The sequence below is a fragment of the Drosophila montana genome, unplaced genomic scaffold (genome assembly GCF_035044405.1).
Source record: "Drosophila montana isolate Dmon_TW-CO22-7 unplaced genomic scaffold, ASM3504440v1 contig_3207_1, whole genome shotgun sequence".
NCBI lineage: Eukaryota > Metazoa > Arthropoda > Insecta > Diptera > Drosophilidae > Drosophila > Drosophila montana.
This window is the reverse complement of record NW_026998086.1, coordinates 47,002-72,353: the sequence shown is the minus strand read 5'-3', so window position 1 is coordinate 72,353 and position 25,352 is coordinate 47,002. Positions and strand designations below refer to the sequence as shown.

The window sequence follows — 25,352 nt, the reverse complement described above, 5'->3', positions numbered from 1 at the left end:
TTATATAAAATTTGTATTACTATAAGGAAATTCAATAATCTACACTTATTTTTGTGAATTTTCTACAATGCCAACAGATTTCTCTGTCAGGTGCTCGCACTTTGCAAATTCAGCAGCTTAGATTTAGTTTGGAATGCGTGTTTTGTGCGTGTTTGTTGTATAAAATTAAATCTTCGTATTTCGTTTCTTTGCCACTTCCTGTTTTATAAAACATCGTAAAAATTTCTTTGGTAAATTAACTATTCTTGATTTTAATATATTAAATAAGTATTTAAGGGAGAGTATATGGTTAAAAGGTCGATTAAAATAGGCGCAGAGAACCTTTACATGCAGCTTCTGCATTTGCACACAATTACAAGGTTACAAGAAAAAGTAAAAGGGTTTTCAACTTAGATTAAACACATTTTATACACGAAATAACGCTTGCGCATTTCACTGTGCTCCCATTAGCGGGCTTAAGGCTAACACTTAATAAAACAATTTACAAATTACGGACTTATTTGTGGGGCCAGCGGTGCCGCTAGTCGACGCTCACAGTGCGCTGGTTAACGTCGATCAGATAGATGGCTTTGTGATTCTGCAGTACAAAGTCGACAAATGCATTAATGGGTGCTATCTCCTCCAGCGAAGTGTTTGTACGACCAGACCACAAGAAGTTGGGACCGAACACAATAGCCAGATTCGAGGACGTCATCTTGTTTAGGTCCGCACAGTCTACGACTCGCACCAGAAAGTCCACAATATACTTGAACAGCTCGTAATTCTCCTCGGGCAGTTTTTCGCGTATCAGCTGGGTAACGTTTCTGGAACGCTCCTCCTTGGGCCAGTCTAGGAACTTGGTCACATCATCGTACAACTCAAAGGTTAGCAACGGTTCGGCAAGATCCCGCAGGAAACTCTTGAGCAGACCTGCGATGACATGCACATTGACACTGCTTAGATCGACATCCTCGCCACGGTTGACGCGCTCCTTTAGAGCCATAATCTCAGCATGATTGCCAGAACGCCTAAAGATACCCTCCGTATCAATGACGCCCGTGATTGAGAGCGAGTCCACACACTTGCGCACAATCGGCGGTATAGAGTTCAGGCATGGACTGTGCATTACGATGAACTTTAAGGTCACGCCAAACTGCATCGTAGGCCGCCCATTGGGTGTTGCTGGCTGCGATACACGGCCGCGACTCGGATTCAGTTTATCGTCAAAGTCGCAAATGGTGTCGGGCAGCTTGAGCTTGTTCAGGCCCAGCGCTTGACGTAGCTCATCGAGGCTGGAGATGTAGACTAGCTTTTTGCGAAACTTGTCGCTGATAAACGGACTAAAAAAGTTCCAGATGACGCGTATAAACCACGTCGGGTGCACCACATACAGAGTCTTTAGATTTTTACGGAAATTGCGATCCAGTTCCTTGTACGAGTTCCACAGAAATTGTGCCGAAGGCTTATTATCCTCCTTGAGACCCTGATGAAAGTACACGAGTATATAATCGTTCTCCACAAACGGTTCAATCTCTTTGATGACTTGGCTATAAAAAATGGAAGAAGGATGCCATGTTATAAGTTTATCTGGGAATCAACTTGCAGCACCTACCGCACAAAGCCCTCAAGCTGTGATTTTTCGGGAAAGCGCGAGGCGTAAATGCCAAAAATGTGACGTCCCTGCTTATCGGTGCCCAGAAAATCACATTTGTTTTTGGTCGCCTGGAAGTTCTCGGACTGCTCACGCAGCTGATCAAAGTCGTCCTCTAAGGGATTTGGTGCTTCGTCTGACTCAAGTTCGGGATCTGCAAATGCTTTAAAACGTTTTCAAACCACGCTCAATTACCCACCCATCACTCCCCTCCTGCAACTCACCATCGGCTAGCACAAAATCGCCGACCATAACATCTTCTGTGAATAAATAAAGTGTTTAGTCATTTCGTGTACACTATATGCTAAATAGTTCTTACTCTCTAGTGGCGCTGGGGTCAATAGCTCGGTATCATCAAACTCCAGCTTGGGCTCGCAGTCATGCAAATCGGATAGACTAGGCAGCGGCTCCTCAGAGTTACCCACAATTGAGCTAATGGCGGGCCCTTGTGCATGTGAAAAACAAAAAGCAATTTATTAATCTCTTAGGATTTCTTTTGGAGTGGTGAGAATTTCAAAAATGTAATCTTACAAGTAATGCTTTTCACTTAAGTATTTTGACGGCCTTAGGCAACAAGTTAGTTCGGATTTGTGTATTGAGTAAGTGAATAAACATGAATCAGAAAGAATTTGATGAGTTATTGGGCTTTAATTGTTTCTATTCGAGAATTCAATTCAATTTTACAAAGAGATTTCCAAAAATTGAGAGAAGAGCGAGAGAAAAAGAAAGGGTATTAGCTAAGCCACACAAAACACACACGCACAAACAATAGCAAGAGTAGCTACAAAAAACATCTAGTTAAATTTACAATTATGCATTATGTATTTTTGAATGTATGCTACTTATGTACGTTCTATATACAGTGAGTAATCACCTGAATAGGCATGAGATGCTCGATTTGGGTTAGTAGCACAAACAATGTTGGGGGAGTTAAATGTTAGTCTAAAGCAAGGCAATAATTGGTTACGATTACTGTTTATTTTTACAGTTACAGCTAACGTTTAAATCTTAAGCGAGCGCAAAAGCATTCGAGACTTTTTCGGAGAGCAAACAAATAAACAAAACAAACAGAAATGGTAACATATTTACTTATACAATTACAACTAAAATGACGGCCTACTGACTGTTAGACAGCGAGTCTTACCTGGTAATCGCGCTGGGAAACGTGAATTGGCATCCATTGCCCCAGAGACGTGTTTTTCGTTGTGCAAATTTGCTGATTAACAAATGGTGACAGCTGGAAAACAAAAATAGGTAAAATGTTGCAGTCGTTTGAAACCGACTGTACAATACTCTGTTCACAGAATAAAAACAACTTAAAGAAGTGGCTCTTAGACTAAGTGCTAAACAATTCACAAAATCACTTTATGAACAGAGTATAAAAAAACAAAGTACACGACAAATACATTAGCCAAAATTGGGTGTACAAAAACTACTCTAATGACGTCACGTCTGCTCGACTCAGACAAGCCATGTACGAGGTAACCAGCACAAGCTATTAAACTTGTTTCTTGCGCTTATCGCACGCTGTTCCCGCCGCGCTGCTGCTGCTGCTGTTAATGCTGATGAGCGCTGATTCATATTCAACTTTATCGCCAATACAACAACAATTGATTTACGCTGAATGGCAATAGGTTATTTCTTGCTTCTAGCGACACGGCAATCGGTAAAGTTCAAGTCGAGCCGAGGCCAAAGCTAAACAGTTGCACGCAACGCGCAGTGGAGGTGGGAGAATGGCGGCGGCGACGCCTACGCCCACCACCAAAACAAACTACAGTATTTGCATGTACATACAAACACGCACACATACATACACGAGTATGTCGATTTTAGACTGACTGAAGAAAACAGTTTATCTTCAATTAACATTTAAATATACTTTGTAACACTTTAATCGCATACTTATTAAGGAGTTCATATATTCTTTATCATAAGATTGTGCCACTCATGCTATTTTCTGCGTCACTGTATGTATCATTAAGAGACATGTACATTATGTTCATACATAATGTATACATATATGTATGTATGAATATGTAACAAAATTTCTTAGTTTAGTTATCCCGGAAATTATTGACAAGACAATGTCAACAGCAAAATTCAGCTGACATTTAGGAACTGCGCATTTACTGCTCCACTGTCATGCACATATAATATTATTTACTTTATTATTGTCAAAGAGCTTTTTATCAGTAACAGCGCAACGGCAATCGAGATGAAATGGGTGTTCACGATTCGCAAATTTAACAATTATATTGTCTGACTATGCTCCACTTCGTCTTATTTAAGACTGTCAGTTAAATAATTACCTATCACTTTTTTTTGTCTGTAAAAAATTCCAAAAACAAAATTGCAACAATGTTTTCTGTCCAGACGAAAAAGTTTGTGTTTAACTCTGCGCCACAGCAGGGCTGGCTATTAGAAGAGGCGATGTTTTATGCCAGGGCTGCTGTAGCGGATAATTTTATGTTTTTGATAACGGTACACGTGTTCCACATTTGAGGGCACAATTAAAAACACATTCAAAGTTAATCAATTTGTTTAGTTTTCTGTGTGCACCTTTAATAATAACCCTAACAAAGAACAGTCACTTGTACATCATTCGTCAAGTTACTGGCTGCTATCGATAGTAGCGATGACGCTTATCGATAACTGAACATATCTTTGGTGAAAAACAAAACACCGTGCGCCAGCCCTTGTTTTGACTGACCGATTGACTACAGTTCACAATATTTGGGTGTAAAGCACAACAGCATTAAATTTGCTAAAAATGGTTGGTTGGAGCCGTTTGCTGTTGCCAGCGGCACAATTTGCCAAGAATCGCGCAGTTCTGTTAACCCCTGCCACAAGGAATGGTAAGTACAGGTGGAAATTTGAAAAACATAAAGCTGTAAACATAGCCCACATTACGCAACCACATGCTAATATGCTTCCACGGACTCCCATTTAAGCACTGCAGCAGCAATTACGCCAAATGGCCGGTGATCATGGACACCATCACATGAGCATCAAGCCCTCACGCTTCCAATGGGACAAATTCAAGGATCTGATGCACTTTTACGTAATGCTCGGCGTAATTCCGGTCACAGCGCTGGTGTTCTACGCAAACATCTTTGTGGGACCATCTCAGCTGTCTGAAATACCCGAAGGCTACGTGCCTAAGCACTGGGAATACGAGAAGGTGCGACTGAGCTATTAACACTTTAATTGGATCATACAAGCGTATTTGATTTCTGTTTTTAGAATCCCATTTCCCGGTTTATTGCGCGCTATATTCTGACTTCGCAGCAACAGGAATATGAGAAAGCCCTGCACAATATATACGAGGAAAATGAGAAAGCGCAAATTCGGTACACATCATATGAGTTAGAAAATGTACAAAACTTCAACATTTATATTTCTTGTTGCTTGCAGCAATCTCGAAGAGGAAATCCGCCGTAAAATGTCTGAGCGTAACGATTACCAAGCCTACTATTACCGACCAACAGTAGCCAAATATCATAGAGTATCCAAAGAGGCTGCCGAAGAGCTGGAAGCACTGCGTGGCGACTAAGCAGTTAGCCCCATTTAAATTCTGCTGATTTCAATTAATTTGTTTTCAAATTTGGTCCTTTAATAGACGTAACTAAGACCTCGAGTTGAGGAAATAAAATGTGAAAATATAGGGTTTACAGCGACAACTCATACAATTAAATAACATAAATTTTAACGTAGATAAATAAATACATATTAAGTAGTAGCATGGTGCGTGTCGGTTTAGCCCCACGCCTGATTCTTGCAGTAATATAGAACTAATTTGCCATTTGTGCCATGGCATTCGTACAAGTTTTTGATGATCTGATCCGGCGCGGGTGCAAACGTTTGATTTACATATAGAAACTAAAAATATAGGGGGAAACATTTTATGAATAAGCATTGAATAAGGTTTCAAGAGACGAACGCGTACGTACAATCTGTTCATTGGCGTCCAGCTTCAGGAATTTATGTATAAATTTCTGAATCCAACTGACTGTCTTGTTGGGATCCACGGTCCACGTACGTTTCTTTATAATAGGCACATTACCAGTGGCATTAAGCAGAATGCAAACTAAAAGCGATAAAAAAAATTAAAGATTTTTGCAGTTGTACTGTGCACTGCTGCTTACTTTTAGCTGCATCCTTGTCGGTGGGTGTTGTGGAGGTGGTGGATGTCGTAGCGGCCACTTGTGCTTCCTCCGTGTCCGTCATATTATTGGAATGTTCTTTAAAACGCTATTTATTTTTAACTTTGTAAATAGTCAGCTCTGCATTAGCACCCTTTGTTGTAGTTGCTAGCCAGGGCTGCAAGCGGAACCACGCAGGTTTCGGAATTACTTAAAGAATAGTTCATTTTGGTATATGGAACCAGTTTAAGTGTACTTAATAAACACACGTGCTGGCTTATTATCAATAAATATAAAACAAACGGCGTTTAATATGAGTAACAAATTATTCGATGGCTCAGACGACGACGCGGACGATCTGCAGATATCCACTAACCAGGACTACGCCAAGTCATATAATGTTTTACGCAAGAAGGAGTTGTTGCAGAAGTGTAAACTACCTTATGACCTGAACAACGATCAAACAGATCCCTAATGATTTTTTTTTTGTAGATAAGGATCGGGGCCTAGAAATCTCAGAGTCAGAGCTGGACAGTGACAGTGAGTCATCGGATGAGGATGAAGTGGACGTTAAATTTGATCAAGAGTTTTTTAAAACTCTGGCATCATTGAAAAGCAAAGATCCTCGAATATACGACAAGGAGACGCGTTTCTTTAACCAAAAGGAGGGCAGTGCCAGCAGTGAGGACGAAGATTCGCCCAAAAAGAAATCCAGCAAGAAGAGCAAGCCTGTTACGTTAAAGGACTACGAGCGAAAAGTTATCTTGGAGCATAATGGCAAATTCGAAAGCTCTGACGATGAACAACAGCAGACTGACGAGCATCTTGAACGTGCACGTTCGCCCACAGCTGTGGAAGAGGAGCGGCGTTTAAAGGCAGAATTCAGAAGCTTAATGAACCAGGAAGATGATGGAGAAGATGAGGAATTTGGAGGTATCTTTAAGAAGCGTACGAAAACCCAGGCGCAAACGGACGCCGAGGAGGCAGATTTTGCCAAATGGCTGGCTGGCAAACAGGCAGATGCCGAGATTGAGGCCAGCGCAAAACAACAGTTGGCCCCGCTGAAGCAGTACTGGAGCAGTAACAAGCTTACCCAAGGCGAGAGCTTTTTACGCGACTATATACTGAACAAGGGTTATGCGAATACGAAAGCATCCGAAATACCCACCTATGACGAGATCGTGGGCGACAATGCACCGCTGTCAGATGATGAACAAGAGCTGGAGAAGCAGGCAGAGTTTGAACAAAAGTACAACTTTCGTTTCGAAGAGCCGGACACGGACTTTATCAAACGTTATCCTCGAACAATTGAGCAGTCGATTCGACGTACGGACGACTCGCGAAAGGAGAAACGTAAGGAGATAAAGGAGCGTAAAGAGCAGGAGAAGCTGCAAAAGATGAAGGAACTGGATCTGATAAAGGACATGAAGCGTAAGGAAATAGAGGAGAAGATACGCAAGCTAAAGGCCGTCACGGGCAACGATGAGCTGGGCTTCAAGGTTGATGAACTTGAAGAGGATTTCGATCCAGAAGCACACGACCGTCGCATGCAAGAATTGTTCAATGACGAGTACTATGGTGTGGACGAAGGAGAAGAGAAGCCAGAGTGCCCTTCGGATATCGAAGAATTGGCCATTGAGGACTGGGACAACTATGATCCACGGCAAAGCAATGGAGTTGATACCGAGGCGCATTGCGAAGATGATGATTTCAACATGGACTGTGATTATGATCCGCTCACGTCCAAGCAGCAGCTGCAGCAGGAACTGATTGAGAACACTCGCAGTCGCAAGAGTCGCAAGGGACGCCGCAACCGGTTCATGGAAATGATCCAAGCGGAAAAGCCAGCCTTTAATCCGGAGGATGAGCAGACCTATGGGGAATACATCGATGAATACTACCAAATGGACTATGAGGATATTGTAGGCGATCAGCCATGTCGTTTTAAATACGTAGAAACGACGCCAAATGATTTTGGTTTAACGATCGAAGAGGTAAGCCATTGGCAATGTGTCCTAGTAGAATGCTTCCAATAACTCTCTGCTTACTTCCAGATCTTGCTGGCTAAGAACAAGGAGTTAAATCAGTGGGCTAGTCTGAAGAAGGCTGTACAAAACCGTCCAGAGTATGTGGAGAAAAAAGAGCAGCGCTTGTACAAGCTGAAAGCCAAAAACGAGGATCTTAAGCGGAAAATTTTCAAAAGCTTATACGGCGATGCGTAAGTAGAAGATCGAAAATATAATCTCATGTGGACCAAATTCAAATTATTCACTTATTCACTTATCTCACTGACAGTTCGGAAGATGAAGAGGAAACAGGAGCACAAAATGAAACACAGCCAGCAGAGAAAACGGACTCCAATGAGCAGTCCGCTGCGCCGGTAGCAGACCAAATCCCCACAGAGACCCTATCGAAGTCCAAGAGAAAACGACTGAAGCGTAAAGCTGCAGCAGCAGCAACTGCAAAGAGCCCAACAGCTCCAACAAAAACTGGAAATAAGGTGAGCACTGAGCCAACTAAGCAGGAAGATACAATGACATCAGATGCAACACTTCCTAAAAAGAAGAGGATTGAGAATGCAGAACAGCAAAATGCACCAACTGCGACACCAGCTAAGAAGAAAAAAAAGGGAGGAAAAGAGCCGCAAAAGGCAAAACAAGAAACCGATAAAGTCAACTCGAAAAATCCTTTTGCCAAAAAGCAACTTTCTAACAAAAATAATGAAAATCAAAAGAGTCCAGGTGCAAATCGGTTTAACAAAAATAATGAAAAGCAAAAGAGTCCAGGTGCCAATCCGTTTAACAAAAATGATGAAAAGCATAAGAGTCCGTTTAACAAACAGCAAACGCAAAAACAGGATACTGTTGGGCAAACAACTGGCGCAAATCCCTTCAGGAAACCAGGTAAGAATAACGATGCGCCACGTCGACCAGGCAGTGGTGCGACCAATCCACGTTCAAAACGCGACTTCAAAGCTAAAGGCAAGCCGAGTAATTCCAATCCCAATGGCATTACCGACGACCGCCTCAAGGCATATGGCATTAATCCGCGCAAGTTTCACAATCGGCAAAAGTATGGCAAAAAAGCGCAGTAAGCAGACTTCAGGGAAAAGAGGGGCAAATATTATTATATATATATTTAGTACTCGCCTCTGCGAGACGGTCTTATGTACATATACATTAAAAAAAACAATGTTACACAGATACGAGTTAAAAAACACAACACTTTAAAGTGACCGGGTTACGTGGTATTCGCCGGTTGCACTTCATCGGAGGCATCGTTGGCATTGATATCAATTTCCTTATCCACCTGCTTGCTTAGAGTACATTCTAGCTGCAAGCGACGCTCCTGGATACGCACACATTTCGGGCAGATCATGTTCTTTCGTGTCAAGCACACACGATGGTATATAGAGTTGCATTGGTCGCACTTGATGCAGCCATCGTCGAAGGGAAATATGACTTCGTTGTTGCTACAGATTTCACAGATGTACGCCTTGGCCAGACACATGTCACAGCGACGTATGTGTACGTCAAATACCTTGAAGACGCCATGCAGGAAATCTGCCAAGACGCCCGATTCCACCTGTACGAGATCGCCAATTGAGTAGAACTCATTCGACTGGGCCAAGTGCCGGCGCCTGCCCAGCTGTTGGTCTACGAGTTTCTGCTCAACGGCCAATTTGCAGGCGGCCAGGTAGTGGCGCATATGTACAAGATTCTGGCGCAATTTCTTAACGGTGCACAGTTTTTCGAGAAACACAAATAACTTGGGATTCTCCTCCTCCAGACGGATGAGCGGCTTGTCCACGAACAACTGAATCTCCTGTAGACCTGTGCGCGATACTCTGCGTGGCGTGAAATCCCAGTTGTGCACAATACGCGCTGGCACTATAAAGCTATCATTCCAATGGCACGACGGGCAATAGTAGAGACCGCGGTAATCGCAGAGGCGCGGCTCAATCCACGAATTTTCTGCAAGCAGGTGATGTGAGTAACCTGAGGCTGAAGACTCTGCAGTACTTACTGAAATTGAGTAGCGTCGAGCACTCGGCGCACTTATAGCGCTGCGCCGCAAGGCCAATTTCGGGGCAGATATCGGCGATGGGATACTGACGTTCGGATGCCAGAACATGAGCACAAACTCGCTGCACGCTGTCAATGCATTTCTGATGCACCAGATAGCTGCAATCGCTGCATATGTAGGCCGCCTGCACCACTCGCCAGATGATGCCCGTACAATGGTCGCAATAATAACGCTTGGCAGCCGCTTGCAGGCGGTTGCGTGCGCTTGGATAATGTGGCACAAAATGGTGACCCACGACGGATTTGATGGCATTCATCAGTACCACATCGTCGCTGGAAATAGCCTGCGCCTCCTCCAACTCTTGAAGCGAATAACGTAGGTCCACCAAATGACGGACAAGCCAACGGCGTTCCTCACTACATTCATCGCTCAACAAGACCAGATCGCGGCAGTGCGCAATGGCCGCCTGCAAGTCCTGTATGTTGGCATCAGATGTGAAGATCAGTCGCCACTGCTCCTTCACCAGCGATGCGGGTATGGGCAACGCCTTGAAGTCTGTGTGTTGTGGGGCGCTCTCCTCAGAGACAGAAGTGCCCGACCCTGAATGTGCTGAGTGCAGGTAGGTGGATGCTGTTGATGCACTTTCGTTAACAAATTGCGCAACTGCGCTCGGTAAACTGGTGATATTTTCACGCCAGGAACTCATGTTTTGCACATACGCCTTGTAAAATGTAATTTACATACATATACACATGCGTTTGCGTCTTTGTTTGGAATTCGGACAGTGTTGTCCCATTCTTTAAAGTAACAAATACAAAATTGTTGCTTTAATCAGTACTTTCTTCATTGCTAACATTTCTTTATAGGAGAACGCAAATTTTTAATAAACTACTTTTGAGTTTATTTTGTTAATATTTTGTAATTATTTATTATTTATCGTTTTTTCATATTTGGCGCACATTACATTACAGTTTGTTACAGTTCAATGTCACCGAACATAACATAGGTTTAACATTACAGTGCTCTCTCTCGCTCCCATTCGCATTTTGATTGTCATGTGAATGGCATTATATAAGAAGAAGCAGTCATATTTTTTTTAATTGCGAATTATTGTTGGAGCGTGCGTGCAATGTAAATCGGCATTTATTTAAATATTAAAGTATATGTGCTGGGGTTCTCGATGCGCCATCAATTAGCCTAAACACGCAGAAATTGTGCGCGCGACAACGTGTTGGTGATATTTTCGTGCATGGTCTTTTAACCCAATTCACCACATTACCGCTCCGTCGCCGACGCCGCAAGCTGATGATGCTGATGCCTTAAATGCTATATTTTGTGTCCAAAGAGAAGATTATTGCAGCGCAATCAATACCTGCCGTTATCTCGCAGCCTCACACAGTGTTTAATATATTACTGCCGCCGCATCCGCACCCACTCCCGCACCACCAACCGCAGCTCCAACTTGAACATCAATAAACGAGTGCAATCTCGCTGCTCCAAACGCAGCTGCTATTTAAAATAAAATTCGAAATTGACACATTAGAATACACATAAAAATTGGCTCGAGTTAAAGATATACATTGTATGTAGACAGGTAAGTTTATAAACCATACTGCAAAACGACCGCATTTTTCCGCAAGCATATGTATGAGTGTGTGTGTGTGTGTGTGAGTGTGAGTGCGTGGGCCCTGTGAATGCTTGTTGATATGCGGCTTGCTACCAATTTTTGATTTGTTCTTTGCTTAGATTAAACTTAGATTCTATTCACACCGATAATGACAGCTGTGTGCGTTGTGCAGCAGCCGCCACTCCGCCAGTACCTTGGCCACCCGCCCCCTCTACCCCCACGCATCCATTCATCGCTTATGCATGTATTTATAGAGCACATCGCAGTCCATGTGCGATGGATTTTTTTGACACTTGTGTATGTGTGTGTTTGTGTGAATATATGTTTATTATATATACATAAGTATGATTCGATACGAATTTTTAATGTTTCTTTGCCTCTGAATTTTCTGTTCTACATTTTATTTTTTTACTATTTGGGCCAACTGAAATGCTCTGTTTACCGCAAGATAACAAATTATGTATAAATAGTTGTATTTAGTTGTATCTTATCATAGATTACTTGACTAATTTGGTAGGACCTTTGCTGCGTGGGTGTTTAATAAATATTAATGCATACATACAACATACATATACACATTGGTATGTGTGTATAAATTAAGCATATCGGCAATGACACATATATCAACATGTGTTTTACCTTTTCAAGTGTTTAGGAAGTACATTTTTGTACCCTACGCATGGGAAATAGGTATGAAAGGGAAAAATGAAGAACACATTTTCGATAATGAACATATATAAATATATTCTTGATCAGGATCGACAGCTGAGTCGTTTTAGTCATGTCCGTCTGTTCAAATTTTTAATATAAATGAATTTTTGGGTAAATGAAGAACACATTGAATATAGTTATATATATTCTTGATCAGGATCGGCAGCTGTGTCGTTTTAGCCGTGTCCGTCTGTTCAAATTTTTAATATATGTATGTGTGTACTAAACGAAAATGCATTTGACTCAGAATTTGCGCTAAATCTCCGTTTCTCCGATAACGATAAATATCGATTTCCAGCTATGAACAGGCGAGTTATATAAGAATGATTTTTTTCGAGTGTGGAGCAGGGGAAAGAAGACAGAAGCACAGAACATGCCTCAAGTGTGCAGCCCGTGTATATATGATCTTGAGTTTGGAGTAAGTAGCTCCGGGGTACAGGGTATCTTCGTGTTGGGCACTCTCTACGGACGCACTCATGGCACAATTAAAAAGAGTTTGAGTTTTATCAATTGGCAATGGTCATGGAACACCATAATTAGAACCGCTCGCAACTGCGAATGCTATTAACAATTGGCCACACTAGCTGTGTGTGGGTGCAACGAAATGAATTTCATATTTTATGCCATGCATTTTATAATGCAACCTGCCTTTTTTTCTGACTGCCTGCCTGCCTGGCCCCCACGCCTCACGCACCTCATCAGGAAGCCGGGCATTACAAGGCGATTACCGCATGATTCTTGATATAGATCTACAATGAATTATTTATCGTATTGAGTGGCCCTTCAATACGCTCAGATCGCAGTCTTGAACATGCTCACCTGTGCACAGGTATGTTTGCTAGCAGTAGCATACAGCATATTAAACTTGGACCGTCGTATTTCACTGCTTACTATGAGTGCGGCGTCGTCAACGGACATGAGAAGGTCACTCAACATTGGACGAGCGGCTTCGATAGGAGCTGACTCGAAGGCGACGTGAGCGGCAGTCTAAACAAATATACTTGTCAATTTTCAAGTTAGCTGCTAGCCAGAACTTCTTGCGCGCTCGCAATGCTATTATACCCTGTACTCATTGTAAATGAATGAAAGCATGCGAAGATCGAGTACCTTTTAGATGGCACCTTTTTAAGAGGTGTAGAAAGAAGATTTTGATTAAGCTAACGTAAACTGGTAATACCCTTTTTTTATTATAGATACCCTTCTCCGCTGGCCAAGCCCAGCAAAATGACTAAAGATTAATCAAGGTGTGTGAAAGATATTCAAAATTCCAATTTAAGAAAAGAGCAGAGAATAGAAGAAGCACAGCCGGGGCGTGTAGCTTCTGTATAGGGATATATCCTTGATGCAGGGTATTTCCTAGTGGGCCTCCCTTGACTGCTTGTGAGTGGTTTACTTGTTGCCTTAACAATATCATTATCTGGCTGAAATTTCATGTTGCGCTCTTTGCGCCAGTTCCAGCCGAGCGGCGATTTGGCGTGTCAGCGGCTTTTGCCGTGTGGCCTAGCCGAGTGGAGATAACGTTACGTGAAACGACGTCTCGAAATGCGGCACCGACTGCGGCGACGGCTAATGAAATTTCAGGCCGAATTGCCAGGCATTTTGTGTGTTTGTTTAACTGTGAGTGTGTGTGTGTGTGTGTGTTTGTTATCGCTGTGTGCTGCGGGGCTTTGGGTATGAAATTTCAGTTTTGAAAAGTGCTAAAATTGGAGATTCAACGATAAAAAAAAAACACATGACTCAGCTTAGAAGTTTATTGGCCCTGGGGACTCGTGTTACTTCGTCGAAAATATTTGGTTATTTCGCCAGCACAGCAAAACGATCGTCAGAGCGTACGTTGAGGACTATGTGATATTTGGAGAACCTGGAATTTAGAATGTGGAAACCTTAAGTTGATGTTTATACAAATAGATATGCATTTACGTAAAGATCTAAGCGAGGTTGAGGGCTCATTTGCTTTTGATGAATATATTGCTCTAATAAACATTTCCCCGAAAAGATTTACTACTAAAAAAAAGTTAACTAGAATTTAGAAACAGTTTTTGTTTCTTTGAATTACCAAATAATTCACTACCATATTTTATAGATTTAAGTTATTTAAAAATGGGAGCAACTTAAAGTTATTTGTAATACATGGAAAGGTTTATATATTTTCTATATATCAAAAAGTATTTAATATTCCAATCGCATCGCGTACTTAGTAAATAATATACCCATATTAGGGTTTATTTATTTTATCTGCCCTGTGCCTCTATTTAGCGTGCACATTATTTAACAATAATTACAATTTAAATTGCAAGGTGATTTGTTTTGATAATGGTGCTCCCAGATTTTACGATCGGAACTGGGCGCGACACCCATTGTAACAGATCAACCCACATACAAAGCGCAGCTACAAACAATATAATGTAATAAAATGTTGACTATAAAAACCAGCTGAGAGAGCCGCGCTTTATTCAGTTTGGTTTTGGTGGAAAGCGCGTCCAGAGCTTGATTCGCAGTGCTTGGTGGGTGTGCGGTGACAGTGGGGCAAGGGCTGGAACTTAAGCCAAAAAAATATTAAAATTAAAAAATGATCATTATTATATAATATTGATGTACCAAACCGATGCCAGACTGTGCTTAAATAACGCATTTTTTAGTTTTTGCTACAACAATTTGCCCGCAATTTCTCTCAGTGTTTTTTTATTGTGTATGCTATTTCATGAAAATCACGCAAACTGAATTTAAATTAGGTTTGATTACAAATAAACAAAAAGGCAAATACAACAACAATGCATAAAAGATTGGCGGTCAGCACTTGACCAATTGACTGAGTAGTCGACTTGATTGGAAACGACAAATTGACAAATTGCAACAAAAAAAACGAAATAAAAGAAATCAAATTTTATTAAAACTAAAAAACCAAAAAATAAAACTGCGTCTGCTGTGGGAAAGTGTTTCAGTTATTTTCGTGGCAACTCTTCAATTATTTTTGGCACATGCTTAATTGATTTTCATTGCCAGTTATTTTTGGTGGAGTCCGCCTGGCAACAAGTTGCAGCCCGCTTGCAACCTTTCACCTTCAGCTTGTAGCAGCAATGTCCTTGCCAATTGCAATGCCAATGGCAAGGCGCTGGGCTGCCCGTCGACTACACTGCCAGGCGTGACCTTCACGCGCCCAACTTTGTGCAGCACGGGGCAACGATGACGTCTCGCTTTTATTAGGTCGATGATAGTTGGGCAATTGCGTAGGTAATGCGCCAGCTCATATCTGCCACCCACGCGAACCCTTAGAACCGTAGCCCCATCCCTCCCCCAACGATAACCAACACTTCCGCGCGCGAGTCGTAAATATTTTGGCCAAAGTTTTATCAATAATTGGCTTTGCCCGCGCGCTCAACCCAGGCAGAAATTCAAACCAATTGCCCGGTAGCCCGCTCAGTGCGCAATTTGCAAAATTGTTCAAATGACAGCAACAACTACAACTACTGCTAGTTACAGCAATAACAAAGCAATTTTCAACTTATTTTTAGGGGGGGTAGGGAAACTTTTCGTAATGCTTTCCCGTATCTTTCACTTTTGCCACGCGCCACTTGCGGTCTGTCTTTAGCCCGTTGCAGCGTTGCGCCAACTGATGACGTCGCCGTCGTCGTCTTTGGAGGTGGGCCCATAGCTCCCACTGCTCCCACTTTTTACGTAATTCTTGCCACGCTGATTAACCCGACTTAACGAGCTGCTGCCAATTGAAATTGCGAATCGCAGTGCATTTAAGAGCAAGTCACTAAACTGTCCAGAACTAACTTTACTTGAGTTCGTTTTTAGATTAGTGGGAACGTTTTTGTAAGAAATACACAGAAAAAACAGTGCAATTGTTTGGCGTCAATAGAAGATTAGTGTAGATCAAGAGCTTATGATGGAACAGAAAGTTTGAAGAGCAGCTTAATCATCGAGAGAGCTGCTCACCTCAGCTACTAGCTACGCATCGAAAGTGTTCCGTGTTTTCTCTCTTGCAATGTATTCAGTTGCTTATAAGTAACCAAAATCTAAGGATCATAAATGAATAGAAATATATGGTATTGTAAAGCAAACATTTTTTGTTAAATGGTATAACACATAAAATCAGATTTTGAACAAGAGTGCTCTTGCAGGTCAACCAACTCCGAGAAAAATATATATACTTAAAAAGACATCCGCGCTTTGGACAACGTACAATGTACTACTCATTTCCTCTGCTCCATATAGTTGAAAAGTATGATACTCAATAACTTCTGTGTTAATTGCCTGATCGTTGTGAGACGTTCAGGGATTAAAGATAGAATTTAATTATTAAAATATATTGGATAGTTAGAATCAAACTTGACTTGCTAAAAGAAAACTGTAACCGAAAACTTTTTAAATGATATATCTCAAGACTCTGAGATCGACAAGTTCTTTAAGATATGGCTAGATGGACTCAGCTGTTGATACCTGATCTGAAAGACATCTATTTTATGGAGTCGTAAATGCCTCCTTGTGCCTGTCACATACACAGCTGCACAACTGTCGGTACAAATAGAGTATAAATATAGCCGGCGCCTACACAGAACTTGTAAGCTGCGATTATAAAACAGGTCTTAAATCGTTTAACACCTACTGCAAATTGATTGATTGGCTATTTATGATGCCAAAATGTCTCTTTTAGAAATGCAGCCACCATGCTCCATTTAAGGCTGCAGCTAAAACTATTGTGTGTGTGTGTGTGTGTGTGTGCGGCACAACAAACTGTGTGTCCATATTAGGAGCCATCAAGTGGCCGCCAAACGAACTTGAACTTCCGCTCGTTATTGGGCTTGTTGTTGCTAATATTGTTTAGTTATGCAATGGCCTCTGTAATTGCGATCGACACATGCGTAATGAGTGTGGGGGTATTTGGAGTGTCGTCGAACACGCTTCACTGAGCCGGCCAAAAGTTTGCTAATTCCATTTTGGCTTCTCGTTTCAGTGCAGATCCAACAAAGCGCGCCAATTGCTGAATATATAATGAGCAGAGCGGCCGACAACACACGACAATAGGCCAGACACGAGTCAGCAGCAGCAGCGAGAGCAGTAGCAGGCAGCGGGAGAAGCGGCATTAGCAGATCTTTCACAAGATTATTTACTAGCGGAGCTCGCTCCGTCCATCACGATGGCACGTCACATAATGGCCGTGTGTGTTGTGTGCCTGCTGTGCGCACAGCGCCTGCACTGCCAGGATCATATTGGAGACATGCTGGTCACGCAGCGCACAGAGATGAAGCTGAATGCGCGCCTAGCCTACGGCAATCTGAGTCCATCCAGTGAAATAACCACCGATCAGAGGCAGCTAGCCGATGAGGACGACACCCAGAACTACAGTACAAGTCCGCCCTACAGGAGACACAAGCGACATGCCGGCCACGAACATGAACACGATCACTCATCGCCGCATAAACAACTCCCGCAGATCACCGAACACTTCCTGCAGCAGCTGATGCAGCAGCATGCGTTAAATGCCAGCACCTTTCGGAGCCTGCTGCAACAGCTCGGACTGCAGCAGCTAGTCAGCAGCAACGACAGCGTGAGTGACATTCGCTATAAATTACAAATGTTATCCCTATTAATCCTTTCTTATATTCATAGTGTGTGCCAGTTGAGCGCCTGGTGCATCATGTTCAGCCGCATGATCTCAGCCATCTTGGCGACCACGCTGCGGAGCATCGCCTGCTGCTGACCAACTGTACACTCTCACCTAATGGCAACAGCACCAGCATATCCTGCGCCCCACTAGACACCTCATCAGCACCCCAGCCGCATACAGACTATGAGCTCAACGAGCGGGATTTGTTGTATCTGTGCCCAGTTCTGCTGCACGAACTCGCGACCAGCAGCGGTGGTTGCATAGAACCCGATGTGCTCTCTGAAATTGATAAATTCGAAGCGAGCCAGAAAGATGACATTTTTTATGGTAGGTGGGAAATGAAAGCTGAAGGCTGAAGAGGAAACGTTTATACAGTCTTGTCTATAAACCATATCATGAAACGTATAAGTCATTGAAGAAAAGGAATCTTCCGTAAACGCTATAAATAAGTGATAAGCATCAATAGCTTTGCCTATATACTATGACCGTCCATCTGTATTCGGGCAAACGACTGTCTTAGTTTAAAACAACAATGCACGTCCTTATCATATTATTCGTGCTTCAATATACTTTGAAACTCAGCAATTAACTATGCTACTAACATAGAAACTGTCGCTCAAAATTAAGGTTCTTATATGAAACAACTTGTAAAGATAAATGTTCTTTTCTTTTACTGATGCCTTTCTTCAGTAGTAGCTCGGGATTAAGTAAATTAACGTGCGTTTCTATTGCAGTGTGGATTTATGCCTTTACTTCGGTGTTTGCCTGCGGAATTTTGGGCCTTGTAGGCGTGGCCATAATACCATTCATGAACTCGCGCTATTACAAGCACATAATTCAGTATCTGGTATCGCTGGCCGTGGGCACCATGACCGGAGATGCGCTGTTGCATCTGCTGCCGCACGTAAGTAGCCGCAATATTTAATTATTGGAATATTCTAATATTTGACGGTTTATTTTAGTCGCTGGCCGGCCAGGACGAGCAGGGCATGATCATGAAGGGTTTGGGCTGCCTGGGCGGCATCATTTTCTTCTATGTGACGGAGCATGCGCTAACTATGATATCTGAGTGGCGCAAAAGCGTTGAAAAGAAGGAAACAAAGAAACCTTCTCGCGCCAAGGTTATGCGCGATCCGGACTCTTCGGTAAACAACTCCGTGGCGGGCGACAGGATGTGCAAGCAAAAGTATAGCTCTTATCCGTATTGCTATGACGAGATCACGGTGAACAATAAGCAGGACGTATGGATGCATTTGCCGGATGAGGGACCAGCGTCTGCTGTGGCGGCAGCTGCTGCTGGTGCTGGCGGCGATGCATCCAGCGGCGAGTGCAGCAATCGGCGCTGTGACAAGGCTGAGCATGAAGGTTCCAATGAAGCGGTTGGGGCTGCACAATCCCTGCTTTCCACCTCACACAACAACTACGCAGAGATGAATCACCACCAACACAATCACAACCACAACAATCACCAACAACAGGACAGCAGCAATACCGCGACCACTGAGCTGGACGTTAATACAGCAACGGCAAATGGAGGCAAGGATAAGAATGATCATGTGACGGTCATATTGCGCGAGCATGAATCCTCCCATCACGGACACAGCCATCGCCATGGACACGTGCATTCGCCACCAGAGACACTAAGCGCTGTTGCCTGGATGATTATAATGGGTGATGGCTTGCATAATTTCACCGACGGCATGGCTATTGGTGCCGCTTTCGCCGAGAACATTGCCGGTGGCTTTTCCACTTCGTTGGCTGTCTTTTGTCATGAGCTACCGCACGAGCTAGGCGACTTTGCCATTCTCATGAAGGCCGGTATGTCGGTCAAATCGGCTGTGTACTATAATCTGTTGACAGGGGTGCTCAGTTTCATCGGCATGATCTTTGGCATTGTGTTTGGCCAATCGCAGGATGTTGCCCAATGGATGTTTGCCGTGGCGGCAGGTCTCTTCATCTACATTGCGCTGGTCGATATGGTGAGTATTGTGTGTGTGTGCATCGATAGCTCAAATAACTAAATCACCTTTCCATTTGCAGATGCCTGAGATTTCTGCTGCTCACAAGTCGTTGGCGCAGTTTATGCTGCAAATTGTGGGCATGCTCAGCGGTGTGCTCATTATGCTGTTCATTGCCATCTATGAGGGTCAATTGATGAACGCATTCGGCTCAGCGCCAGCCAGTGCAGTGCATCATCAGCACGTACACTAAAAAGCAAAAAATATAAGAGGATCGACTGTCTTTAGAGTCAAGCAGAGAATCTTTTAGAGAGTATTGCGTGTATTTTTTCGAGTTTAGGGTTTTTAATTTTGTATAATTGTAGTAGTTTATGTTATGTTATTTACCTCAGCCACTCTCTCACACACACACACACATCCAAACAGATAATGCAAGTCATTAAGTAATAGACACCCAATAAGATTCGCATTTGTTAAACAGTTTATGAAACACACACACACATTTGTTAACTGCCACTGAAGAGTTGTCCGCAAATTGAATTTCGTTCCTAAATGTCTAATGCCCGATTTGCGTTCGTTTTGGAATCAGCTTGAATTGATTTACACACCTACACAGGACCTACACACAACAAACACACATTTAATGTAAGAAACTTTCAATGTGCATAAGCTATAAAGTGATTCTGAATTTAAAAACGATAAAATAGAAAGCAAAAGATAAATTTGCTTGAAAAAGATGAAACTGAACACAACAAGAAAACATCAATATCAAGATGTGAAACAATAATTGAATTGAAACAAAGCGTGCACTGATGAATATGAAATATAATAGGATAGGTAAGAAGAGCATAAAAACGCTATAACTATAAGTCTTATCTTATACACAAGATAAAACAAATCTTACATTTACAATTCGCAATTAAATATTGTAGCGTGTATATTATTAAGCAATAATTATATACACATAGTTTTTTGTAATTTGTAGTCTGTATGGTGCGCACGTTCATTTCACGGCTAAGTTCGAGAGTAAACATTCTATGAAACAAATTATATATATACATCTATATATATAAATTATTTTTGGCAGTACTTATCCATTTGTATGTACTACTACTTTTTGCAATCCACAAAATTATTTAAACTTAATTTATTATTATCGTAGTACGAATTATTAAGGCATGCTCATATTACCTCTTTCTTTTGGCACCAACGTTTGTTTATCTTTTTCTTTTTGTTGTAATAAACAAAATGACTTGTGTTTTTGCAAACAGCGGCTTTTGTTGTTTAAATTTTTATTTAAAAGCGCACACGCAACTAAACGTTAAGTGATTGTGATTAAATATTGAATTGAGTAACTAACATTTGTAAAATGATGCGCTAGCCTGAAGAAAGGGCTCTCATAAACACCGACATTTACACCAAGCTAAGTATCACCCTTATAAGCTGAGCAAACTAACAATATGTCATAAAGCCCACACTATTTGCTAATGAGGCAGTAAAACCTATTTGACTAGACGTTAAATTAAAAGTAAACATTACTATAATATGAAACAACTTTTGAAAAAAAAACTACTTTGGTGATATCAAGCAAAAGGCAATTGAAACGAAATAAACGTACGAGTATAATAATATATGTAAGTCTATGTGCTAGAGTCTTGTAATGAATCATTCATAACGAACATTTTTAGAGATATTCAATGTTCTAGAATGCATTTTCACAAAGACGCAAATTTTTTACATTGCAACGTAAACACTTTAAAATTTCCAAATAAATGTTTTCCACCTCATACAAATTTCGGATCAGTTTCCATTGTTTAAACGCGCGCACTCTTAACGACACTGTTGCAATCGATAGCTTTCGATAATTGTATTGTTTTTAAGTTTTTTGAGGGTAGCTTGGCAACTCTTTGCATGTTGTTGGTAGAGCAGGCCAACAATAGTGGCGTTGTCAAACTGTGAAAGATGCAAGCGACCGGGTCGAAATTACTGCTGCCAACGATTTGCAAATTTCTGGCTATTTTCTGCATAATTATTACACAGAACAATGTGGTGGCCAACGTGAATCCCAGTGCTATCGGCGTGCATAGACGGTTTGAGTACAAGTACTCGTTTAAGCCGCCGTATTTGGCACAAAAAGATGGCACCGTACCGTTTTGGGAATACGGGGGAAGTAAGTAAACGGGGGCAGCTCCACGTCAGTTGTTTTGGCCGTCTTCAGGCCACTTGCAATGCGTGCCCATGGGTGCGAGCGAGACGACAAATAGCGGCCAGCATCAGACGAAACATCGAACAACGCAACGCCAAAGCAGCAAAGTGTACACGCAGGCACTTTGTTTAAATGCAAATTGTGGACAAACTAAACGCCACCTGTTGCTCTACATTTCAGATGCCATCGCCAGTGCGGAAAGCGTACGCGTGGCGCCCTCGTTGCGCTCACAAAAGGGCGCCATCTGGACAAAATCGCAGACCAACTTTGACTGGTGGGATGTGGAGATTGTCTTCCGCGTAACGGGACGTGGCCGCATCGGAGCCGACGGTCTGGCCTTCTGGTATACTACGGAGAAGGGTGACTATAATGGTGCTGTCTTTGGCTCCTCCGATCGGTGGAACGGCCTGGCTATTATCTTTGATTCGTTCGACAACGACAACAAGCACAACAATCCATACATCAGCGCTGTGGTCAACGACGGCACCAAGCAATACGACCATGCCAACGATGGTACGACGCAGTTGCTCAGCGGCTGTCTGAGAGATTTCCGTAACAAGCCCTTCCCCACGCGTGCTCGCATCGAGTACTACAACAATGTGCTCACTGTGCTCATCCACAATGGCATGTCGAACAACAATGATGACTACGAGATGTGTCTGCGCGCCGATGGTGTGCAGCTGCCCAAGTACGGCTACTTTGGCATTTCAGCGGCGACTGGCGGCCTGGCCGATGATCACGATGTGTTCCACTTTTTGACCACATCGCTGCATGCTGCCGGCCAAGTGCAGGAACCACCAAAGGTGGACAATCAGGAGAAGTTGACGCAAGAATACAAGGAATACCAGGACAAACTGGAGAAGCAAAAGCAGGAGTATAAGAAAGATCATCCGGATGAAGCGGTAAGTAACACACAATCAAATGCCCGTAATCAGTTGTCAAAGCTCAAGGCGTGTGGCAATAGCCATTCATAAATTATGCTTAATCCACGTTGACAGCCAATTGTGTGATAGACAGGCGTTATCTGCGCCGCTGATAGTATGCGTTGAGCTAACGTGGGTTTTTCTTTTGGCACTTTATTACAGCACAAAGACCAAGAGGAAGACTGGGATGAGTTCTACGAGTCGGAGAACCAGCGCGAGTTGCGTCAAATCTGGCAGGGTCAGAGCCAAATAGCTGAGCATCTGCGTGAATTGTCGCGTAAGGTTGACGAGATCATTGGCCGCCAGGAGAACACGCTGTCTCTAGTCTCGCGTGGCCTGGCTGCCAATGCTGGTCAAGCACTACCACCGCCAGCGGCTGGCAGCGTGCCCCTGCAGCAGCTACCCGCCGGCGTTGGTGTTACCCGGCAAGATGTGGATTTACTGATTGCCAATCAGAACATTCTGCTCAGCACCATACGCGAAATACGCCAGCTTGCGGGCGATATCAATGTGCGTACTGATAATATACAAATCAATCAGAAGAACGCGCCCACAGCGCAAATTCAGTCCACGGGCTACGATGTCCAAACATTGATAGCCGAGATGCGTGATGGCATGAATCAGGTCAAGCAGGGCATCTCGCATGTGGGTCAAAGGTTAGTTGCCCTCAAATCTAGTTCTATTTGTACATGTTGCTAAGCTCTTGGTATTTTACAGATTGGGCATGCCACAGGGCTCGGCCCAAGTGGCGCCTTGTCCCACCGGAAGCTGTGTGGGTGTTACGTTATTCCTTAGCGTCACCGTTGTGCAACTGCTGCTAGTATTTATCTACAATATATTCAAGTAAATAGACCCATATGATACCCTAGCTGCTTGACCTAATCTGATTTTTTGATTATTTGCAGAAACCGCAGCGAGGCGCAAGCGAAAAAGTTCTACTAGGCTTTCGGCGCAGCACGCAAAACGAACACACACACACACACCTGATTAGGCGACAACTAAATTTAGTTGAAATGAAATACTGAAGACTTCAGCTTAGATTGCTCTACAATATTGTATAATTGTTTTTTTTTACGTAGACCTAATTGATTCAAGCCAGGTCTCCAAAATTGTATGTGACTAATTTGAAACTGAAACTGAACAAGTAACTAGAACAATGAAGAAGCCTCATGACAAAAGCCACAAGACAAAAATTTCTTGCAGTCCTAGTTCACTAATAGATTCCAATCCCCCCATTACATATATATTGTGTTTGTAACCTATCTGTTTTAGCCAAGTCTAAAGTTTCGGTCTACTCTCAAAACTGTGCATATCAGTGTGTACAGCCGTGAACTCTGCATTTCAATATAAAAGAAAAAAGAAATAAAATAAAATAAAAAATGTAAAACCGTAATGAAAATAATAATAATACATAATGAATTCCGTAAATTTAGCAAATAAATTAATACTTTATGTTTTTTATACGTTACTCGAGCTAAAGCATTTGAGTCTTAAGTTGTGACATAAAAAACATGTTTTTCAGCTTTTGTTATTAGCATGAGACTTAATTAATGCGTTGAATTTATCACACTTTGTTTCTCTTGGCGTATAAACGTTTTTTTATACTGACTATTATATATATTAATTATAAATTATAATAGAAATGAGAAACAGTGTCTTTTACATGTTCCATTCCAGTCTCAATGTTTAAAGTAAAAATAAAAAACAATTTGTAGAAAACGAAATGAATCAAGAGAATTATAATAAGAAGAAAACGTAAAGATATAACTATAAATATTATTAATTTTTATAAAAAATGCTAGAGTATAAAAATGTTAGTATATCTCGTAAGAAAAAAAATTGTCGTTTCACCGACAATGCGGCAAAAATGGCGCCACTTTGGCGACATTGCAGCCCAGCAGAGGGGAGGACAGCAAAACTTTGCCCATAAAATGGAACTGCCATTGGTGGTATTGTGGACAGGCCCGGTTGAGGCTTGAGGTTCTACCCAACCGAGCGAAAAAAACCCCAGCCAAAAGATAAATGGACAGAAGCCAACAGCAGTCGCTCCAAAGTTATAAATTTTGTTTTTGCCCGCCTCGGGTTTGGGTTCGAGTCTGGTTGGATGCTGGATGCTGCTGCTGCGGCTGCCGGGTAAGTATATAGCCATCGCTTATATAAGACTTGCGCACATTATGTACACACGCCAAAGCGGACATTGCGCAGGACCAGTAAAACGTGTGCCCCGGAGGCAGGGGCAGGACAGCACGACAGGCTATTGTGTTTTTATAACAGCCAATCGGCGTCGGGCAAACAGGCGTACAAAATGGCCACGTTCTGTTCTGACTGCTTCCCAAAACATTTCCACCGCCGTCCACAATTTAACACCCATTTTAATGTTCTACTATTGTTCTACAATTGTTGGAAATTCATTAAATTAATTATTATTTGGTATTTTTGTTAGTTAGTTAAACGCTTTTAAATTTTTAATATTTAAATAGCACTGGCTAATATAATACTACATGGAATATAGCTA

General features: G+C 42.3%; 7 protein-coding genes across 11 annotated transcripts; 4 read left to right on the top strand and 3 right to left on the bottom strand.

Annotated features, from left to right (window-relative positions):
• Nucleotides 1–140: 140 nt before the first annotated feature.
• RhoGAP68F (Rho GTPase activating protein at 68F) lies at nt 141–4,097 on the bottom strand. Of its 4 annotated transcripts, none has more exons than XM_064688391.1 (6): nt 3,940–4,097; nt 2,775–2,867; nt 1,950–2,075; nt 1,855–1,890; nt 1,592–1,793; nt 141–1,526 (listed from the first exon to the last, which is right to left on the bottom strand). In XM_064688391.1, the coding sequence occupies exons 2-6, from the start codon at nt 2,809–2,811 to the stop codon at nt 521–523; spliced, it is 1,407 nt and encodes a 468-aa protein (XP_064544461.1). In that variant the 5' UTR covers nt 2,812–2,867; nt 3,940–4,097; the 3' UTR covers nt 141–520. The 4 variants fall into 4 exon arrangements, with proteins under 4 accessions (XP_064544461.1, XP_064544463.1, XP_064544462.1 ...); XM_064688393.1 differs by having other exon boundaries at nt 1,592–1,784; nt 3,940–4,096; XM_064688392.1 differs by lacking the exon at nt 3,940–4,097 and adding an exon at nt 3,795–3,834.
• A 226-nt stretch (nt 4,098–4,323) lies between these two features.
• ND-SGDH (NADH dehydrogenase (ubiquinone) SGDH subunit) lies at nt 4,324–5,294 on the top strand. The gene is made up of 4 exons (XM_064688398.1): nt 4,324–4,485; nt 4,582–4,811; nt 4,874–4,980; nt 5,045–5,294. The coding sequence occupies exons 1-4, from the start codon at nt 4,401–4,403 to the stop codon at nt 5,181–5,183; spliced, it is 561 nt and encodes a 186-aa protein (XP_064544468.1). The 5' UTR covers nt 4,324–4,400; the 3' UTR covers nt 5,184–5,294.
• Atg12 (Autophagy-related 12) lies at nt 5,222–5,956 on the bottom strand. The gene is made up of 3 exons (XM_064688400.1): nt 5,776–5,956; nt 5,581–5,717; nt 5,222–5,509 (listed from the first exon to the last, which is right to left on the bottom strand). Exons 1-3 carry the CDS (start codon nt 5,855–5,857, stop codon nt 5,387–5,389), a joined length of 342 nt encoding a protein of 113 aa, XP_064544470.1. The 5' UTR covers nt 5,858–5,956; the 3' UTR covers nt 5,222–5,386.
• Nucleotides 5,957–6,000: 44 nt separating this feature from the next.
• LOC135432644 (protein KRI1 homolog) lies at nt 6,001–8,975 on the top strand. The gene is made up of 4 exons (XM_064688384.1): nt 6,001–6,203; nt 6,265–7,766; nt 7,827–7,990; nt 8,068–8,975. The coding sequence occupies exons 1-4, from the start codon at nt 6,086–6,088 to the stop codon at nt 8,864–8,866; spliced, it is 2,583 nt and encodes an 860-aa protein (XP_064544454.1). The 5' UTR covers nt 6,001–6,085; the 3' UTR covers nt 8,867–8,975.
• DEF8 (differentially expressed in FDCP 8 homolog) lies at nt 8,894–10,615 on the bottom strand. The gene is made up of 2 exons (XM_064688390.1): nt 9,799–10,615; nt 8,894–9,746 (listed from the first exon to the last, which is right to left on the bottom strand). Exons 1-2 carry the CDS (start codon nt 10,502–10,504, stop codon nt 9,013–9,015), a joined length of 1,440 nt encoding a protein of 479 aa, XP_064544460.1. The 5' UTR covers nt 10,505–10,615; the 3' UTR covers nt 8,894–9,012.
• Nucleotides 10,616–10,880: 265 nt separating this feature from the next.
• foi (fear-of-intimacy) lies at nt 10,881–21,321 on the top strand. Of its 2 annotated transcripts, none has more exons than XM_064688387.1 (6): nt 10,881–11,392; nt 17,102–17,690; nt 17,753–18,077; nt 18,485–18,654; nt 18,713–19,729; nt 19,791–21,321. In XM_064688387.1, exons 2-6 carry the CDS (start codon nt 17,280–17,282, stop codon nt 19,959–19,961), a joined length of 2,094 nt encoding a protein of 697 aa, XP_064544457.1. In that variant the 5' UTR covers nt 10,881–11,392; nt 17,102–17,279; the 3' UTR covers nt 19,962–21,321. The 2 variants fall into 2 exon arrangements, with proteins under 2 accessions (XP_064544457.1, XP_064544456.1); XM_064688386.1 differs by having other exon boundaries at nt 17,097–17,690.
• A 313-nt stretch (nt 21,322–21,634) lies between these two features.
• ergic53 (protein ERGIC-53) lies at nt 21,635–24,305 on the top strand. Its single transcript, XM_064688389.1, has 5 exons — nt 21,635–21,878; nt 22,095–22,816; nt 23,000–23,493; nt 23,555–23,680; nt 23,743–24,305. The coding sequence occupies exons 1-5, from the start codon at nt 21,671–21,673 to the stop codon at nt 23,777–23,779; spliced, it is 1,587 nt and encodes a 528-aa protein (XP_064544459.1). The 5' UTR covers nt 21,635–21,670; the 3' UTR covers nt 23,780–24,305.
• The last annotated feature ends 1,047 nt before the right edge of the window (nt 24,306–25,352 follow it).

Excerpts from the sequence above, each read along its gene's own strand:
- RhoGAP68F (XM_064688391.1), bottom strand. The coding sequence starts at position 2,811 with ATGGATGCCAATTCACGTTTCCCAGCGCGATTACCAG. Across the intron at positions 1,891-1,949 it reads GACCCCAGCGCCACTAGAGA|AAGATGTTATGGTCGGCGAT; the intron begins GTAAGAACTATT and ends ATTTATTCACAG. Across the intron at positions 1,527-1,591 it reads CAGCTTGAGGGCTTTGTGCG|CCAAGTCATCAAAGAGATTG; the intron begins GTAGGTGCTGCA and ends CATTTTTTATAG.
- ND-SGDH (XM_064688398.1), top strand. The coding sequence starts at position 4,401 with ATGGTTGGTTGGAGCCGTTTGCTGTTGCCAGCGGCACAATTTGCCAAG. Across the intron at positions 4,812-4,873 it reads AGCACTGGGAATACGAGAAG|AATCCCATTTCCCGGTTTAT; the intron begins GTGCGACTGAGC and ends TTCTGTTTTTAG. Across the intron at positions 4,981-5,044 it reads AATGAGAAAGCGCAAATTCG|CAATCTCGAAGAGGAAATCC; the intron begins GTACACATCATA and ends TGTTGCTTGCAG.
- Atg12 (XM_064688400.1), bottom strand. The coding sequence starts at position 5,857 with ATGACGGACACGGAGGAAGCACAAGTGGCCGCTACGACATCCACCACC. Across the intron at positions 5,718-5,775 it reads CGACAAGGATGCAGCTAAAA|TTTGCATTCTGCTTAATGCC; the intron begins GTAAGCAGCAGT and ends TATCGCTTTTAG. Across the intron at positions 5,510-5,580 it reads TGGACGCCAATGAACAGATT|TTTCTATATGTAAATCAAAC; the intron begins GTACGTACGCGT and ends CTATATTTTTAG.
- LOC135432644 (XM_064688384.1), top strand. The coding sequence starts at position 6,086 with ATGAGTAACAAATTATTCGATGGCTCAGACGACGACGCGGACGATCTG. Across the intron at positions 6,204-6,264 it reads GAAGGAGTTGTTGCAGAAGT|ATAAGGATCGGGGCCTAGAA; the intron begins GTAAACTACCTT and ends TTTTTTTTGTAG. Across the intron at positions 7,991-8,067 it reads AAAAGCTTATACGGCGATGC|TTCGGAAGATGAAGAGGAAA; the intron begins GTAAGTAGAAGA and ends TCTCACTGACAG.
- DEF8 (XM_064688390.1), bottom strand. The coding sequence starts at position 10,504 with ATGAGTTCCTGGCGTGAAAATATCACCAGTTTACCGAGCGCAGTTGCG. Across the intron at positions 9,747-9,798 it reads CTCGACGCTACTCAATTTCA|AAAATTCGTGGATTGAGCCG; the intron begins GTAAGTACTGCA and ends ACCTGCTTGCAG.
- foi (XM_064688387.1), top strand. The coding sequence starts at position 17,280 with ATGGCACGTCACATAATGGCCGTGTGTGTTGTGTGCCTGCTGTGCGCA. Across the intron at positions 18,078-18,484 it reads GAAAGATGACATTTTTTATG|TGTGGATTTATGCCTTTACT; the intron begins GTAGGTGGGAAA and ends TTTCTATTGCAG. Across the intron at positions 18,655-18,712 it reads TGTTGCATCTGCTGCCGCAC|TCGCTGGCCGGCCAGGACGA; the intron begins GTAAGTAGCCGC and ends GGTTTATTTTAG.
- ergic53 (XM_064688389.1), top strand. The coding sequence starts at position 21,671 with ATGCAAGCGACCGGGTCGAAATTACTGCTGCCAACGATTTGCAAATTT. Across the intron at positions 21,879-22,094 it reads GTTTTGGGAATACGGGGGAA|ATGCCATCGCCAGTGCGGAA; the intron begins GTAAGTAAACGG and ends TCTACATTTCAG. Across the intron at positions 23,681-23,742 it reads TTTATCTACAATATATTCAA|AAACCGCAGCGAGGCGCAAG; the intron begins GTAAATAGACCC and ends GATTATTTGCAG.